Source organism: Oncorhynchus tshawytscha, linkage group LG13 (assembly GCF_018296145.1).
Source record: "Oncorhynchus tshawytscha isolate Ot180627B linkage group LG13, Otsh_v2.0, whole genome shotgun sequence".
NCBI lineage: Eukaryota > Metazoa > Chordata > Actinopteri > Salmoniformes > Salmonidae > Oncorhynchus > Oncorhynchus tshawytscha.
In genome coordinates, this window is record NC_056441.1 from 32,588,420 (window position 1) to 32,604,426 (window position 16,007).

At 43.4% G+C, this 16,007-nt stretch overlaps 1 protein-coding gene across 3 annotated transcripts in view; it reads right to left on the reverse strand.

Annotated features, from left to right (window-relative positions):
• Nucleotides 1-3,315: 3,315 nt before the first annotated feature.
• Nucleotides 3,316-16,007, reverse strand: part of LOC112232180 (brevican core protein) — a 37,502-nt gene continuing 24,810 nt past the window's right edge. For all 3 annotated transcript variants that reach the window (XM_042295532.1, XM_042295533.1, XM_042295534.1), the window contains 7 exons: nucleotides 14,986-15,990; nucleotides 9,103-9,210; nucleotides 8,078-8,236; nucleotides 7,342-7,424; nucleotides 7,091-7,235; nucleotides 6,622-6,804; nucleotides 3,316-5,928 (listed from right to left, as the gene is read on the reverse strand). In XM_042295532.1, coding sequence (XP_042151466.1) covers nucleotides 5,801-5,928; nucleotides 6,622-6,804; nucleotides 7,091-7,235; nucleotides 7,342-7,424; nucleotides 8,078-8,236; nucleotides 9,103-9,210; nucleotides 14,986-15,990 — 1,811 coding nt within the window. In that variant the 3' untranslated portion in view covers nucleotides 3,316-5,800. The remainder of the gene's footprint in view (nucleotides 5,929-6,621; nucleotides 6,805-7,090; nucleotides 7,236-7,341; nucleotides 7,425-8,077; nucleotides 8,237-9,102; nucleotides 9,211-14,985; nucleotides 15,991-16,007) is intronic.

A 16,007-nucleotide genomic window follows, 5' to 3' on the forward strand; every position in this document is an offset into this window, starting at 1 on the left:
AAGTTTACCCAGTGCACATCATCACGACAAAAACAACATCACAACATATTTTTTTATGTGAAACCAATAACTAGCCCGCTAATATTGATATGCTTTAAGGCCTAGTTAACTGCTCTTTAACCTAACCTGATTTAAGATGTGCATCTATGTGAGAAATCAGTATATGAGGACCGTGTTGTATGTACATGTGCCCAGGAGACAGCTAACTTACAGAGTTCAGGACCAGCTCTGTCTTACTCTTGGTCGACCAGTCCAAGCAGATTATTCACATGTTGTTAGAGGAATTTCATTCCTGTATGTTCATTAATCAATTAAATTATAACAAAGCAAAACACTTTGTCAGTTTCTAAGAATTTGTAAGGTTCTAATTTGCATAAAATAGACAAAGATCAGTCTCAATATTAATCAATAGCATTTATTCCCAAGAGCTCTGGTCATAATACTATGTACATCCTCTCAGATACAATGGCAATATAGTTCACAAGCCTTCTCACATTGTCTGCCACCTGTTAAACAATCTACTACAAGCCCAAGGTCTCTCCCCTCCCTGGGTAGGGACAAAATGTCCTGTAAGGAACACAGTATTCCAGCCGGTCTGACGATAGCGCCATTAGTTTCTAACAAGGAACAGAAAGTCCTTTTTCTAATTCTTGACTAAAACTACACACCTTATATTCAGTATAATGATTATAATAAGATTAATATGTTCATACAGTAACAGAGTAATATTCTGTTTAGTTATAATTCTAAGCTAAATGTATACATAATTTAGTCCTTATTTATAAAAATCCCATAACACATGTTCATGGTAAAATAATGTTTTTGTTAATTTGCCTGATTTGCATGTTATTTTGGCATTAATTCATGTCACATATCAGTTTGCAAACATTGTAAAAACACACTAATTGAGTGAATGAAGCTGCATAATTGGGAGTTAGTTGCTTTCATGAGTAGGCAGCTCTGAAACGCAGGGTTTTCCGCTTAGCTCAGTACTTTCTGTGATGCTGGGGCAGCCAGCGAAAAAAACCAGAGAGTAGGCGTTGGTAATCTTCTCTAGTTGCGTCGGGATTGGCTCAATGTTCTGTCACTCATGTGGACACTAAGTCACCGCAGAATCTACAGAGAGAGCTAGGCAGTTCAATCCACCTTAGGTGCAGCCATAGATTTACATTAGAAGTGCCCATCCAAGAAGGCTCAAGTTCATTGGTCACAGATAAAAATCACGTTTTATCCACCGTAGCTTTGATTGGACTGTCCGGGAGATGACACTTAATGGGATGACCTGAAGTATTCTGTTTTTCGAAAATGTTATGCTGTTTTCAAATGAAACACAATAGCTTGCTCTTGTTAAAGCTTTTATGATTGGATGACACTTAATATGTTGTGAAATCTGTTATTGTATTGTAATGTTTAAAAAAATGTATAATTGCCTTAATATTGCTGAACCCCAGGAAGAGTAGCCTTGGTAGCAGCTAATGGGGATCCATAATAAACACAAATACAAATGTCGACATCATACTTTCAAAATCTTAGCTAGCAAGCTAGACAAGCAGTCATCATCATGAATCACATCGACAATCTTGGCAAATCCCTTTCAATGCTTGTCATATGAAGAGAAATTATATACAAAACGTATCGGTGCTCATCGGCCATTGGACATAAACATTACACAACACGTCGGAAATCGCAAATTCAACAGTAAGTGGTTTGGAAGGAATCAGGGGCTAACTGCCAGCGTTGCAAAGGATTCACTATTTTGCTTCATCTGTCTGCTATTCGATAGAAAGGGTGTGTGATCCAAGTCTGGGTTTAAGGATTTAAAACATCTGTCAGAAAGAGTCTCTTTTCCAAGCTTAAAAGGATAAACATTGACACATAACACCATGGGCCAGTAAATGTTTAATACAATGGTCGTGCTGTCAAACCAGCATGACTTCTGCCGCTTTCAAAACATCTGGAATCTCTGACTGGGAAAATGCACTTTGAACGTTCATCCAACTCTGAATTCCAAGTTGGGAACTCGGGCCTCTTTCTAGAGCTCCGACCTGAAGAGCTCTGACGTCATGATTCAACCTCGTTTTTTCTGAGTTCCCAGTTGTCTTGAAAGCACCATAAATCCAGAGAATGCCAGACTTTGATGACAAACTTGGATGACAAAATTTGCCCACAAGAAGGACCGCCACGCCACCTTCCTGTTCAAGTGATCACAGCACAACAACGGTGAGTCCAATGTCTTGTATGCTTCTGCATAAATGATGTAATATGCCAGGGAGATATGTATGCTGTAGCTAATAAAGTAATACTAAGTGTATGTGGTGTGGTAAACTGTTAGTAGCCCATGTGCATCACCCTAATAATGTCACGCCCTTGATCTGTTTCACCTGTTCCTGTTAATGTCTATAACCCTCCAGGTGTCGCTTATTTTCCCCAGTGTATTTATCCCTGTGTTTCCTGTCTCCCTGTGCCAGTTTGTCCTGTATGTTTTCAAGTCTACCAGCGTGTTTTCCCCATACTCCTTTTCTATTATCTTTTTATAGTCCTCCCGGGTTCTGACCCCAGCCTGACTCTGGACTACTTTCCTGCCTGCCCTTCGGTACCTATTGGACTCTGATCTGGTTTTGACCTTCTTGCCTGTCCACGACCATTCTCTTGCCTACCCCTTTGGATTAATAAACATTGTAAGACTCCAACCATCTGCCTCCTGTGTCTGCATCTGGGTCTCGCCTTGATAAATAATTTGGTCCCTTTCCCCCTCAGAACTTAGCCTACTGTTCTGACTTGGCGGTGCACATGTAGCCTATAGCCTGTTTTAGAGAAATGTCATCATTGAATATTGTAAGAGCTTTCTTTGTCTGCTTATATGTCCCCTTTATTTATCCTACGGTTCTGACTTGGAGTACAGGCAGAATACTGTAAGAACGGCCCATGTTCTGGATTCTGTCGCTGTACATATCAAAAGTGATGAACATATAGTTATATGGACTACGTCCATCTTAGCCACTCATTAATGTCTTAATCGAAATTACGGATAGCCTCTTATCCGCTCATTGTTCCCTTATGCCCTAGTTTGTACATCTCAATTGTTACAGGCCAATTGCTTATAGAGGTCTATCTCATTTGTATCTTATTCATCATTTTAGGCAATGTTGGAATGATTTCATTGTTTTGCTTACTTTGTGTATTATAATTAGCTCATGTGCTTTTCTTGACAAGGAGGATATACTATATAATGTTGTTGGGTCTGTAACCATGTTTACCAGTGACAGTCTCTTCTCATTGAAATATTTAAATATATTTAAATAGGCACACAAAAAGTCACAGAAACGTTCAAATTTTATTTTAGTTGGTTTATAAAGGAACAGTATTACCGTAAAATATGCTTATAAAAACCGAAGCAAATAAAGAACAAACACATACAATTTCCAATAATGGCTGTGTGGTTAATACTCATTAAATCCTTGCTTTATTCTATAAAAAAACTTTATTACAACACAAAGCTTTTCATAGAACTGTGTCAGTAAAATGTAGGGCATCTATCAGAGGGAAGAGTGGACAGTAATTAAAACATACTTTGAGACTAAATTAATATCATTGATGAGTACAGTAGTGGCATCGTATTCATGGTCAAATCTTTTGCATGCTACTCACTCACTCTCGCCTCTATTCACCCCAAAAGAGTTATGACCACTGTGAGAAATGTAAATTCTACTTCTATAATGGTATTGACTTTTATAAACAAGCTTGTTTGGAGTTGTTTTATTTTTCTAACATCCTACTGCACAAACCTGCCATTTTGATTCTTAAGGATGAACATTTCTTAACGTACTTCATGCAGGTATCATATGCAAGGGTGTTAGCACCATGTTTCATATAAAGTCTGTTGATGACAAAAGTCTAAGAAGGCGTATGGTTGTGAGATGGTTGAGATGGACATAAATGCTGAGTACAAGAGTTGATATGGGTTTCTAAGAGCACAGGGATTTTTTTTTGCCCCAATTCCAAACCAACCATTCCTTCCATTCCGAAGACTTTGTTAAGTCACCTTGTGCATCTGAAATATTTGTATTGGTATCAGCAATATGGTAATAGCCACACCTAGCCCTCTGGTAGGCTTGGTGGAGTTTCCATCATATTGCGTACACCTATGCAGTCCTTTTTGTTTTATGAAGGGGACTTATAAAGGACATAGGGGTAGTGGTGTGGGACAGGTTACGTTGGACCACAGAGTCGACACTCAACCAGACATCCCTACAAGGACTCACCTGTCCTGCAGTGTACTCAATAAGATGAAAAGTTCAAATCATTGCAGGCAGAAATATTACTAACAGAACTACAGTCGTTCCCGAGTCCCGAGTCTACAGGCAATCCAATGTGGTGTCAGGGCAATTGGTGTGAATCTGTACGGAAATCTGTGACACTCATTTCAGGATGATACATTACGCTACGTTGGATGAAATAGTGGTCGTACAGTATCATACGTCTTGGAGGACATATAGCATTGCAAAGTCTTTGTCTGAGACCACGTTGCTTGTAGCACTGTAACAGCAAAGGACAATTACGGGGACAATTTAAGTTGGCGGTTACGGGACTAACTACAAAGGTTAGGAGGACTAAAATGACAAAGGTTAGGTGAATTTACATAGCAGGTGAATTGGGTTAACGTTAGAATAAGGGTTAGGGGAAAGATTAGCTAAAATGCTACAGATATCCCCGAGGCGACTCGAACATGCAACCTTTGGATTGCTAGACTGTAGGGATCATACCTCTTGGAGGTGCTCAGAACTACACAAATATATTTTGTGCGGCTCTGAGGCCAGGCTGGGCAATCATGTCTATTCTACACAATACATTTCTATCTGAACGTCCTGTAACGTTTGCACCCTCCTGAACAGACCCCAGGTAGTCCTCAGCTGATGGAATATGAATGGAATTGCAAACAGACCAGCTGTTGTTGAAAATATTATGGGTGGATTTATAAAGTTGATTTGCCAATAATAGTCAATAAACAATGATTGAGAACTGACATGATAAATTGCGGAGATGAGATCGCTGAACACCATTAGCCTGCTGAGGCCTGTTTAAAACCAACAAGAGACCTGGGCTTACATATGACATTGAATGCAATGGCATCCTAGATAGCTACGGAGTCCGGAACATATCTGGCGAAAAGTCCATAGGTTTCCAGTAATCCTTTTAATGAATTCACATCTACTATCCATACCTCCTTGTCCATCCTTCTGGATTGTCCAATGCGTGGATATCTTTAAAGAAACCGTCTGAACCAAACCGGCACCAGACTTCACCTGTGATAGACAGTGCTCAAGACGAGCTACTGCATATCCTACCACTGTCTGTCTACCACGCCTGGGGTTATGTGCCGGTTTGGAGAAAAGGTTTGGAGAAACGTTTCCTTAAAGATCCACACATTATACAATCTGGATGAACGGACAAGGAGTTACTGATTATAGATATGCCTCAGTGATAGGATTTTCACAGAACATGTTCTGGGTTCTGTATCATAGCGTTCTAGGACACTATTGCAATTCATTGCATCCTATGTTGGGCGACAAGAGACCTTCAAGCCCAGGCTATCCCAACAACAGATTCAGATCAATGTGCATTTTTGGGGAGGACAGTAGGAATGTAAGAGGTTATGCTTGACTGACCCGGTGTCCCAGTACTCTTTCCCTGTCTCCTATCCTTCAAGATCACCCTATTGCCTTTACCTGTTCGGCCATTTCAGATCTCTGGTCAATGAGGAAAGGAAACTCTTGAAGTGTACCGGGACATGGTATGACATTTAAAAGTTCCACTTGATGTCCCAGTATTGAAGCGTTTCCTTTGTTGTTTGTGATTCCTCTTCAGCCAGCTCCTGGCTTCCTGTGGTTAGTGATGTTACTCCTACTGTCTGTGCTGTGCTTCCTGCCCCTGAAAGGAAACCCCCAGCACAAAGTTGAATATAAAGACTTCTGACAAATCTGTTGGATAAATATGTAGTGTCATTTGTTCACCACTTTCAGACATCTATCTTGTTCTTCCCACATCATCTCCGGAGTGAGAACACCGTCTGATTTAGACACTAGTTTTCTGGGTTGGCTTTGCCTGCTGCTATGGCATTGCCTTGACTTAGGACGGGACTCAGTGAAAGGCACATTTCGACAAGGGCACAACACTGTCAACATTGCGCTTTCTACAGGCAATTCCCTGACTGTCGTGTAGACTGCACTCACAGTAAACGCTGCGAATGTTGGCTCAAGCGTAAACTACCTTTCAAGTGCAGTGTGCTTGTCGACAATGCGACTTTTGATTGAATCCCAATGACAGATCTTATTTTCCAGAGCTAAAGCAGATTTGGCAACTCCCCACTACAGAACAACAACTAACGTTCCGGTTAAAATCCCCGTCTCCACTCTTAAGCATCTCCTTAATTCATCGAAAGAATCAGTGACATTCGTGTACTAAATCATGATTCTTTCAGTACTTCATTCTTGCTGACAGCCTGTACGAGAGATGAACTGCATCTCAATAACTGTTCTTGAGTCATATTTAGCCATATCAGAACTGCAATGGAACATGGTCGCGAATTAGAGATAAGTGGGTGGGTCATAGTACTGTTCATACCAGGGATGCAGAGGATCTGGGGCTCCTCCCACTTGCCACCCGGCAGGCACATGACCAGAGGGTTTCGTCTCTGCTGGAAGCCCTGGGCACAGTAGTAGCGCACAACGGCGCCCGTCTCGTACCTCTGGCGAATTTTGCCAAACGCGAGTGTGTTTCGGACTTTGGGGGGAGGGCCACATGAAGCTGTGGGAGGAGTTACGAAGACTGTAGTTGATAATGTATTTTAAACAGAAAACAAATTCATGAAAAGTTGAAAGACTATTTGTCTGTTGTACACATTCAATACAGTTTCGGGCAGGACAATAGTTTGGGACTGTATTGAATGTGTGCATTAAACATCTACGACTACTTCTATAGACCTCTAAGTTACGCCAATGTAATCTATTGCATAGAGGTAGTTACAGGTACAGTAGGTAAAGGAACTGGTCGATTGGTGCTTGTTTGTAGTAACATCATGTCCATTACTCACAGGTGCCTTTCTTGCAGGTGTAGGCCAGGTGGTAGTTGCAGGGCACGTCACTCCAGTGCCCAGAATCATGCCATACCATCACCACACAGTCCTCTCCAGACAGGAAGTAACTGTCAGGCTGGCCCCTATACCAGTTCTCATAGAGCTGTGAAGACAAGTCTTTTCCTTTAGTCTTTGTAGCTGCATGTCATCCTGTGGACAGGTTTTGACCCAGTACTTTTTCTCCGTCAAACTAATCTGTCTGGACTCACCAGTGGGTTGCCATCGGACCAGTGGAAATCCCCCTCGATGGTCTTGTCGTTTAGTCCAGTCCACTGATACTCCTTAAAGTTATCTGAGGATAGAATAACACATTTTATTTGCTTTTCAAGCAGTAGTCCTATCGCTTCTCTAACAAGTTGTACAGTAGGTCTTTGTCTTTGTGCTTCCACTGCTAATATCAATCAACAGGGTTTGCATTGCCAAATGTTCTGCCCCTGAACAGGTAGTTAACCCACTGTTCCTAGGCCATCATTGAAAATAAGAATTTGTTCTTAACTGACTTGCCTAGTTAAATAAAGGTAAAATATTGTTTTTTATAAAATTGGAGGTAATATGGCCTGTAGTTTAGAACACGCTGAAGCTGCCCACAGCACTTCCATTGTTTTTTTGTTAATATCAGAAGTTGGTGACAGTGGCTGAGTACAGTTTGTCACTCTGGTTAAAAGTAAGTGTGCATCTAACTTACTTTGTCATTTTGGTGAACTACCTCACCCAGATTACCATTAGCATGTAGCACTTCCGCCCAGCAGGGTCAATGGCATGACATTTGTCCTTCCTATGCTAATAAATAGCACACATAAAACCTTGAGAGCTAGCTATTGTCTTTCCGATGTATTAATGTGCAGTAAACTGGTACACTATGCAAACAAATGAAGTAGCCTATCAATGGAAGGGGAAAGGTGGTGTATGAAGTTTGGTGGCTTGCTGTCACTACTCCCAGCGTACTGTTAATGAAGTCCTTCTCTTCGGGTGTCATGATTGATGCTAGGTGGGCCCCCACCATGCGACAGTGCTGCTCTGCCACCTCCCAGCTCAGCCGCTGGTTGAAGTGCTTGTAGCAGTTCCCGTGGAACTTCTGCCAGCCCACCTCACACTGCTCCAGATCTAAGAGACAGAACAGGAGGGAGGGAGGGAGGGAGGGAGGGATTTTATTAATTCATTTGAATGATTGAGAGGGAAAGGTAAGATTTGTTGAGATTTTCTGACCATTGAGCAAGAAAGAAAGAGAACGGTTGGTTTTGAGAAACAATGAGGCGATCCAAACGAAACTACCTTAAAGACCGTGGCCGGGAGTCAATCTAAGACGCATTGTCGACAAGTGCAACAGAGATTGTTTACGCTTGAGCCAACATTCAAGGTGTTGACATGAATGTGATCGCCACGAAAGTCAGGAAAATGGCCTTTTGATTGAATCCTTGCCGTACATTTTCCCTGATTCACGGAGCAGATGGATCCATGAGGTTCATCCATCTAAAGAACACTTCTCATCTCACCTTCTTTCCATTTCTATTTTCTCATCCCTAAATATGTGTGACAGGAACACAGCGGCATAGCAAGCAGGTCTCAGAGAAAAGCCTACGTCAGACATAACTGAAGGGGGACAATTGTTCCAAAAGCAAGGTTTTGTCCTCTTTGAACAAGACGGGTCTTTGAGTTTGACAGGCTCCTAAAGCCACAGTGTGTAAGATTTCCCTTTTGATTGATTTTGAGTTAGTTATCAATAGACTAGTTCTACAAAACTAGACTAGCAGAACTGTCTTACCTTATCATAACAAAACAATGAAGGACCTCTCACTTCCTTTGACTTCTTTTATTTGTGAAGATGACTGGAACGTGGCTGACTTATTTTGCTTCAGTACATACAAACCCCAAAGTATTTTTTTACTGAATGTGGTAATGCATTACTAGGGGATTACAACAAGCACTCTTACAATTACGGAGATACTGTAACAGCCGAATGAGGAGCTCACCTGTCTGACAGAGGTCACCTCCATAGCTGGGCAAACAGAGGCATTTGGTGCTCGCGCCCATCTCAACGCAGGTGCCGCCGTTGGAACAGGGGTCCTCCAGACAGGCATCTGAAACACAGCAAGAGTTGTACAAATAATAGGATGATAATATCATACAATTATAGCCTAGTATGTAGAAGGCAGTGACGGCAGCAGCAGCCAAGAGGAGAAAGAAAACAAAGGTGGTTAAAATATGAATATGATGATAAAAGAGTTGAAGACAGAGGAGTTTAGAGATTATGTAAAGAAAAAGCGAGGTTGGTCAAGGTCTGTAAGGCTGCCCGAATAAGGTGCTTTATCTCCTGCCCGAATGATGTTCCATTAACTCAGTTTGACCACAGTCCTTGTCATGTTCGCTGAAGATATCCCCTGTAACCTTGAATGATTCCCACACTATTCTCCAGGTCAAGTACTTGTTAACCCTCAGGGTAATTTCGCCCTCTTCTGGCGAGGATGAGTCATTTCTATCACATCTACAATTATGCTGATTTCAGTGTTGTACTAATTAGAAATGTAGTGTTGGTGATGATGATGTGATATAGAGGGCAAGGGAATTTGTAGTACTGTCTTTATCTGCAATTGATTGCCTAAAATGAACCTGTCGTGATGTTTTCCGTTGGTTATACTTTTGCATGTATCTCTGTGTAGATGTAGTTATATTTTGGTCCGGAACATATTACCAAAGTACGGTGTTACGTTTGCTGACAATTGTAAAAATGAACTAAGACACATTATGGATGCCTCATACCTTATAGTGGTATGTCTGCAATCTACTGTAAATGTGACCTGGGCTGGAACCAGAAGTGAGAGAGTGAGACTTAGACATCAGACCATTTGGTATGAAAATACAAGAACACCAAATATAATCTAATTGAAAGTATCACTTCGCCTCTTGTGTCAGACTGGATGGAGCGCACACATGTATCAGACAAGAATACCTCCCTGTTCTCCTTTCCTTTAGTAACCTCCAAGCTCATCATTAAATTCGGGGCCCTGGGTCTGAACCCCACCCTGTGCAACTGGGTTCTGGACTTCCTGGCGGACTGCCCCCAGGTGGTGAAAGGGGAAACAACACCTCCGCTTCGCAGATCCTCAACACATGGGCCCCACAAGGGTGCGTGCTCAGCCCTCCTGTACTCCGTTAACCCATGACTGCGTGGCCACGCACGCCTCCAACTCAATCATCAAGTTTGCAGACGACACAACAGTAGTAGACCTGACGAGGCAGCCTACAGGGAGGAGGTGAGGGTCTTGGGAGAGTGGTTCCAGGAAAATAACCTCTCACTCAATGTCAACAAAACAAAGGAGCTGATCGTGTACTGCAGGAAACAACAGAAGGAAAAGGTGGAAAGCTGCAAGTTCCTCGGCGTACAAATCAATAACGATCTGAAATGGTCCACCCACACAGTGTGGTAAAGAAGGCGCAACAGCACCTCTTCAACCTCAGGAGGTTGAAGAAATTTGTCTTGGCCCCTAAAACCCTCCCAAACTTTTACAGATGCACAATTGACAGCATGCTGTCGGGCTGTATCACCTCCTGGTACTGCAACTGCACCGCCCGCAACCGCAGGGCTCTCCAGAGGGTGGTGCGGTCTGCACAATGCATCACTGGGAGCAAACTACCTGCCCTCCAGGACACTTACAGCATGCCACAGGAAGGCCAAAAAGATCATCAAAGACATCTACCACCCGAGCCATGGCCTGTTCACTCCGTTATCATCCAGAAGGCGAGGTCAGTACAGGTGCATCAAAGCTGGGACCGAGAGACTGAAAAACAGTTTATATCAGACTGTTAAATAGCCATCACTAGCAGGCTTCCACCCGGTTACTCAACCCTGCACCTTAGAGGCTGCCGCCCTAGATACATAGACTTGGAATCACTGACCATTGTAATGATGGAACACTATTCACTTTAAAAATAATGTTTACATACTGCTTTACTCATCTCATATGTATATACTGTCTTCTGTTATACTGCATTTTAGTCAGCGCCACTTCGACATTGTTAGATCTAATATTTATATATTACTTAATTCCATTCTTTAACTTTTACATTTCTGTGTATTGTTGTGAATTGTTTTTAGATACTACTGCACTGTTAGATACTACTGCACTGTTGGAGCTAGGAACACAAGCATTCGCTACACCCGCAATAACATCTGCTAAATATGTGAATGTGACCAAGGAAATTTGATTTTATTTAACTTAACATGCAACCAGCCAGTAGGTGGCACCAAAGTTCTCATATTGAGTTGATACAACACTCACAAGGCCTGTACAGTGCCTTCAGGCCCCTTGACTTTTTCCACATTTTGTTACGTTACAGCCTTATTCTAAAATGGATTTAAAAATGTATCCTCAGCAATCTACACACACTACCCCATAATGACAAAGTGAAAACCGTTTTTTAGAAATACCTTATTTACGTAAGTATTCAGACCCTTTGCTATGAGACTCGAAATTGCATCCTGTTTCCATTGATCATCCTTGAGATGTTTCTACAACTTGATTGGAGTCCACCTGTGGTAAATTCAATTGATTGGACATGATTTGGAAAGGCACACGCCTGTCTGTGTAAGGTCCCACAGTTGACAGTACATGTCAGAGCAAAAAAAAAACAAGCCAGGAGGTCGAAGGAAATGTCCGTGGAGCTCCGAGACAGGATTGTGTTGAAACACAGATCTGGGGAAGGGTAACAAAAAATGTCTGCAGCATTGAAGGTCCCCAAGAACATGGAAGAAGTTTGGAAGCACCAAGACTCTTCCTAGAGCTGGCTGCCCGGCCAAAATGAGCAATTGGGGGAGAAAGGCCTTGGTCATGGAGGTGAACAAGAACCCGATGGTCACTCTGACAGAGCTCCAGAGTTATTCTGTGGAGATAGGAAAATCTTCCAGAAGGACAACCATCTCTGCAGCACTCCGCTAATCTGACCTTCATGGTATAGTGGCCAGATGGAAGCCACTCCTCAGTGAAAGGCAATTGACAGCCTGCTTGGAGTTTGCCAAAAAGCACCTAAAGACTCTCAGACCATGATAAACAAGATTATCTGGTCTAATGAAACCAAGATTGAACTCTTTGGCCTGAATTTCAAGCATCACTTCTGGAGTAAACCTGGCACCATCCCTATGGTGAAGCATGGTGGTGGCAGCGTCATGCTGTGGGGATGTTTTTCAGCAGCAGGGACTGGGAGACTAGTCAGGATCGAGGCAAAGATGTACGGAGCAAAGTTTAGAGAGTTTCTTGATGAAAACCTGCTCCAGAGCACTCAGAACTTCAGACTGGAGCAAAGATTCACCTTCCAACAGGACAACGACCCTAAGCACACAGCCAAGAAAACGCATGAGTGTCTTCGGGACAAGTCTCTGAACGTCCTTGAGAGGTCCAGCCAGAGACCGTTTTTTATTTATTTTATTTTACCCCCTTTTTCTTCGCGGTATCCAATTGTTAGTAGTTACTGTCTTTTCTCATCGCTACAACTCCCATACGGGCTCGGGAGAGACGAAGGTCGAGACTCATGCGTCCTCCGAAACACAATCCAACCAAGCCGCACTGCTTCTTAACAGAGCACGCACTCAACCCGGAAGCCAGCCGCACCAATGTGTCGGAGGAAACTCTGTACACCTAGAGACCTGGTCAGCAAGCACTGCGCCCGGCCCGCCACAGGAGTCGCTAGTGCGCGAGGAGACAAGGACATCCCTACCGGCCAAACACTCCCTAACCCGGACGATGCTAGGCCAATTGTACTTCGCCCCATGGACCTCATGGTCGGGGCCGGCTGCGACAGAGCATGGGCACAAACCCAGAGTCTCTGGTGGCACAGCTAGCACTGCGCCACCCGGGAGGCCCAGAGCCTGGTTTTGAACTCGATCAAACATCTCTGGAGAGACCTGAAAATAACTGACTGTACAGCAACGCTTCCCATCCAACCTGACAGATCTTGAGAGGATCTGCAGAGAAGAATGGGAGAAACTCCCCAAATACAGGTGAGCCAAGCTTGTAGCATCATACCCAAGAAGTCCAGAGACTGTAATCACTGCCAAAGGTGCTTCAACAAAGTACTGAGTCAAGGGTCTGAATAATAATACATGTAATATTTCAGTTTTGAATTTTTTATAAATTTGCAACATTTCTAAAATCGTGTTTTTGCTTTGTCATTATGGGGTATTGGGTGTAGATTGATTAGGGGGAGAATAAAACAATTTAACACATTTTAGAAGGCATTAACCTACCCAAATGTGGAAAATGTCAACCGGTCTGAATTCTTTCCGAAGGCTCTGTATCTGACTTCACCTGTGTCAAGAAAGCTTGAGGTAGAAATGGTCCTTAACTACAATTGTAGGAACAGATTACCCAACCCCCGATTTTAATCATTGGGCAGATGCAGATGAAAAAAATATAAGATGCTGTGTCAGTGGTTAGGGCAACTTCTACCTAATCTGTCAGGAGAGTAAAGCACCAGCGATTAAACCAAAACTTAAAGGTCATGTCCTCTAATTTAGATTTTCACTTTAATGGTTACGCCTCTGTGTAAAAAGCACATTACCTAAAATGAGACAGCCAATGTAGCATTTTATACAATTCAGTTCAAGTTATCCAACAGGCTGGTTTATGGTCTGTTGGTTTAGTGGTTTTATGAATGGTCCCATCCTGTATGAGTTAATTCCTTAGAGGAGAAAGCACACATGTTTAAAGAACAACCAATACTGTTAGCTGTGCTTGTGAGATGCTGCTTCTGACTCTCCATCTACACAATCACAATCTGCAAAGACCCATTTTAGATGAGATGACACAGAACTAATCATGTCACACTGATGTCACTTTAGCGTCAAACAATAAACCAGCCTCAATAGTTTCCCCTTTTCCATTAAGCAACTCTTACTCATTACAAATGTTTAGTAACATTTTCGGGGAGAAAAACTATGATCAGACTGCCATCTAGGAGGTCATTGTCATTCTTCAAATGATACGTCCTGTTACACTGGGAGATTGGTGGCATTACAGACATTTGTACCTCAATTAACATTACAAATATTCTGATAGATGTCATTTAGATATCGACAAGAAACATTCCATTATTGTGGTTATATAAGTGACATTCTGTGCTATACAATCTACTATAGACTAACTCAATAGCTGCTGAGTTAGTTTTAAAAAAGGTGCTGATGTTTTGTAACCGGGATGCTTTCCCTCTATGAAATCAATATTATCTGTAATCTTTACCAATAAAATGTCAACGGTGTTGCATTTGGGAGTCAGTGCTGTTACATTCAGAGTTAGTGGCGCTACAATGCAAGGACAAATGTTTGTCCGGTTGAATAACGCTGTTTTTTTTTTTCTCCATTTGGAATTGTGCTCAAATTAATACGGGCCCCTGGTAAGAGGAGATTGACTGTCTGAATGCTGAAACATTCAAGACGGTGAAGTTGCAAGTTGGACATCAGTCTTGCAGGAAGAATAGGAGGAGACAAACAAGCATTGCAATTCTCTTTCACAGAAATGGTGTGTCCGGGCAATACAGTACTTCATAGAAGTCAATCTTTGAGTGAAAAAAAAACATGATGCACAGCAAGACTGGTTTGTTGGACAAATGGTAAAAGGGAGTTGTCCCATATATCTGTCAATGACGAGAAGCAGGGTGCTCTTTATCTGGGAGGGAAGGGAAGGAGGGTGAGTGGGCTGCTGAGACAAACAGGGAGACAGACGAAGAGGAGCCGATGGGAGGCTGGTGGTTTGCAGAAAGTAGAGCAAGGCAGCTTGGGGTGGGAGTGGCCAGGGTTTAGTGCATCATGGTGCCGAGCAGCAAGAGGAGGGCGGTTAGGCTGGTTAGGGTGGCTCTAGTGTTACCTGAAATCTTCCTGGCACTGCCCACGGCAGCCCTCTCATTGGGCAACATGAGCAGGGTGGGTGGATGGGTGAGGCCGAATTCCAGATCCAACCGGCCCTGATCCACGGGGGGCATAAGAGCCGTCACCCTCTCCGGCTCAGATGTTTCTGGGGGACCTTGTGTCGTGGAGGTGGTGGGGCTCCAGGTCCGTGTGGCCCACTCTGTGGAGGTGTACATGGTGGATGTGGACATGGTGGCTGCGGTGGGATCCGTACTTGAGATGGACAAGGAGTCTGACCCAAACAGATCAGGTTCTTCTGAGGAGTCTGGAAGATCTGTCTGGGAAGAGGTGGAAAGGGGTTCCCCGCTGTATTCAAGGTCTTCCAGAGACTCTTGGGGTGCAGAGGTGGTGCGGTGCAGATCCCAGCTGGATGTTTGCGACTCAAGGGGGAAGACGGTCACTTTTTCTCCCAGGGATGGTTCATCAGTGCTTGGCTCATGTCCACTTCCGTCTTCTTCAGGGTCCGTGGTTGTGGGATCCATCTCTATTCTGGACATGGTCGTTGTTTGATAGCCCAGAGTGGTAAACTCGACGGGCAGCTGGGAGGTGGTGGAGAGGTCTGGAGACTCGGTAGTGTCTATGCCCTCTCCAGACCCCAGGTGCTCCTCATCAGACTCCCCTGGTGCCAGCTCCACTTCTCTAGAAGGTACCAATCTTTCTGGAATGACGATACCCTCAAAATCTAGACTGGTGCTGCCCTCCAGCCTAGTGGAGGAGGTTCCCTGCGAGGTTACTTTTGGATGGCCTACTGTGGAGTACACATCCAGTCCTAGCTCCTCCGAATGATCCAGTCCAGATAAGATGCTGCTTGAATGCGTAACTCCTGTCTGCTCCTCACTGGGAATGCTGGTGGCTCCAGGGGAGGCAGACATGTGAATGGTGAAGGAGGAGGAGGAGGAGGAGGAGGAGGAGGAGGTGGGGAATCTGTCTGTGTGGATTCCCTGGTGGACAACTAGTCCTATCTCTGTAAAGAAAGTACAA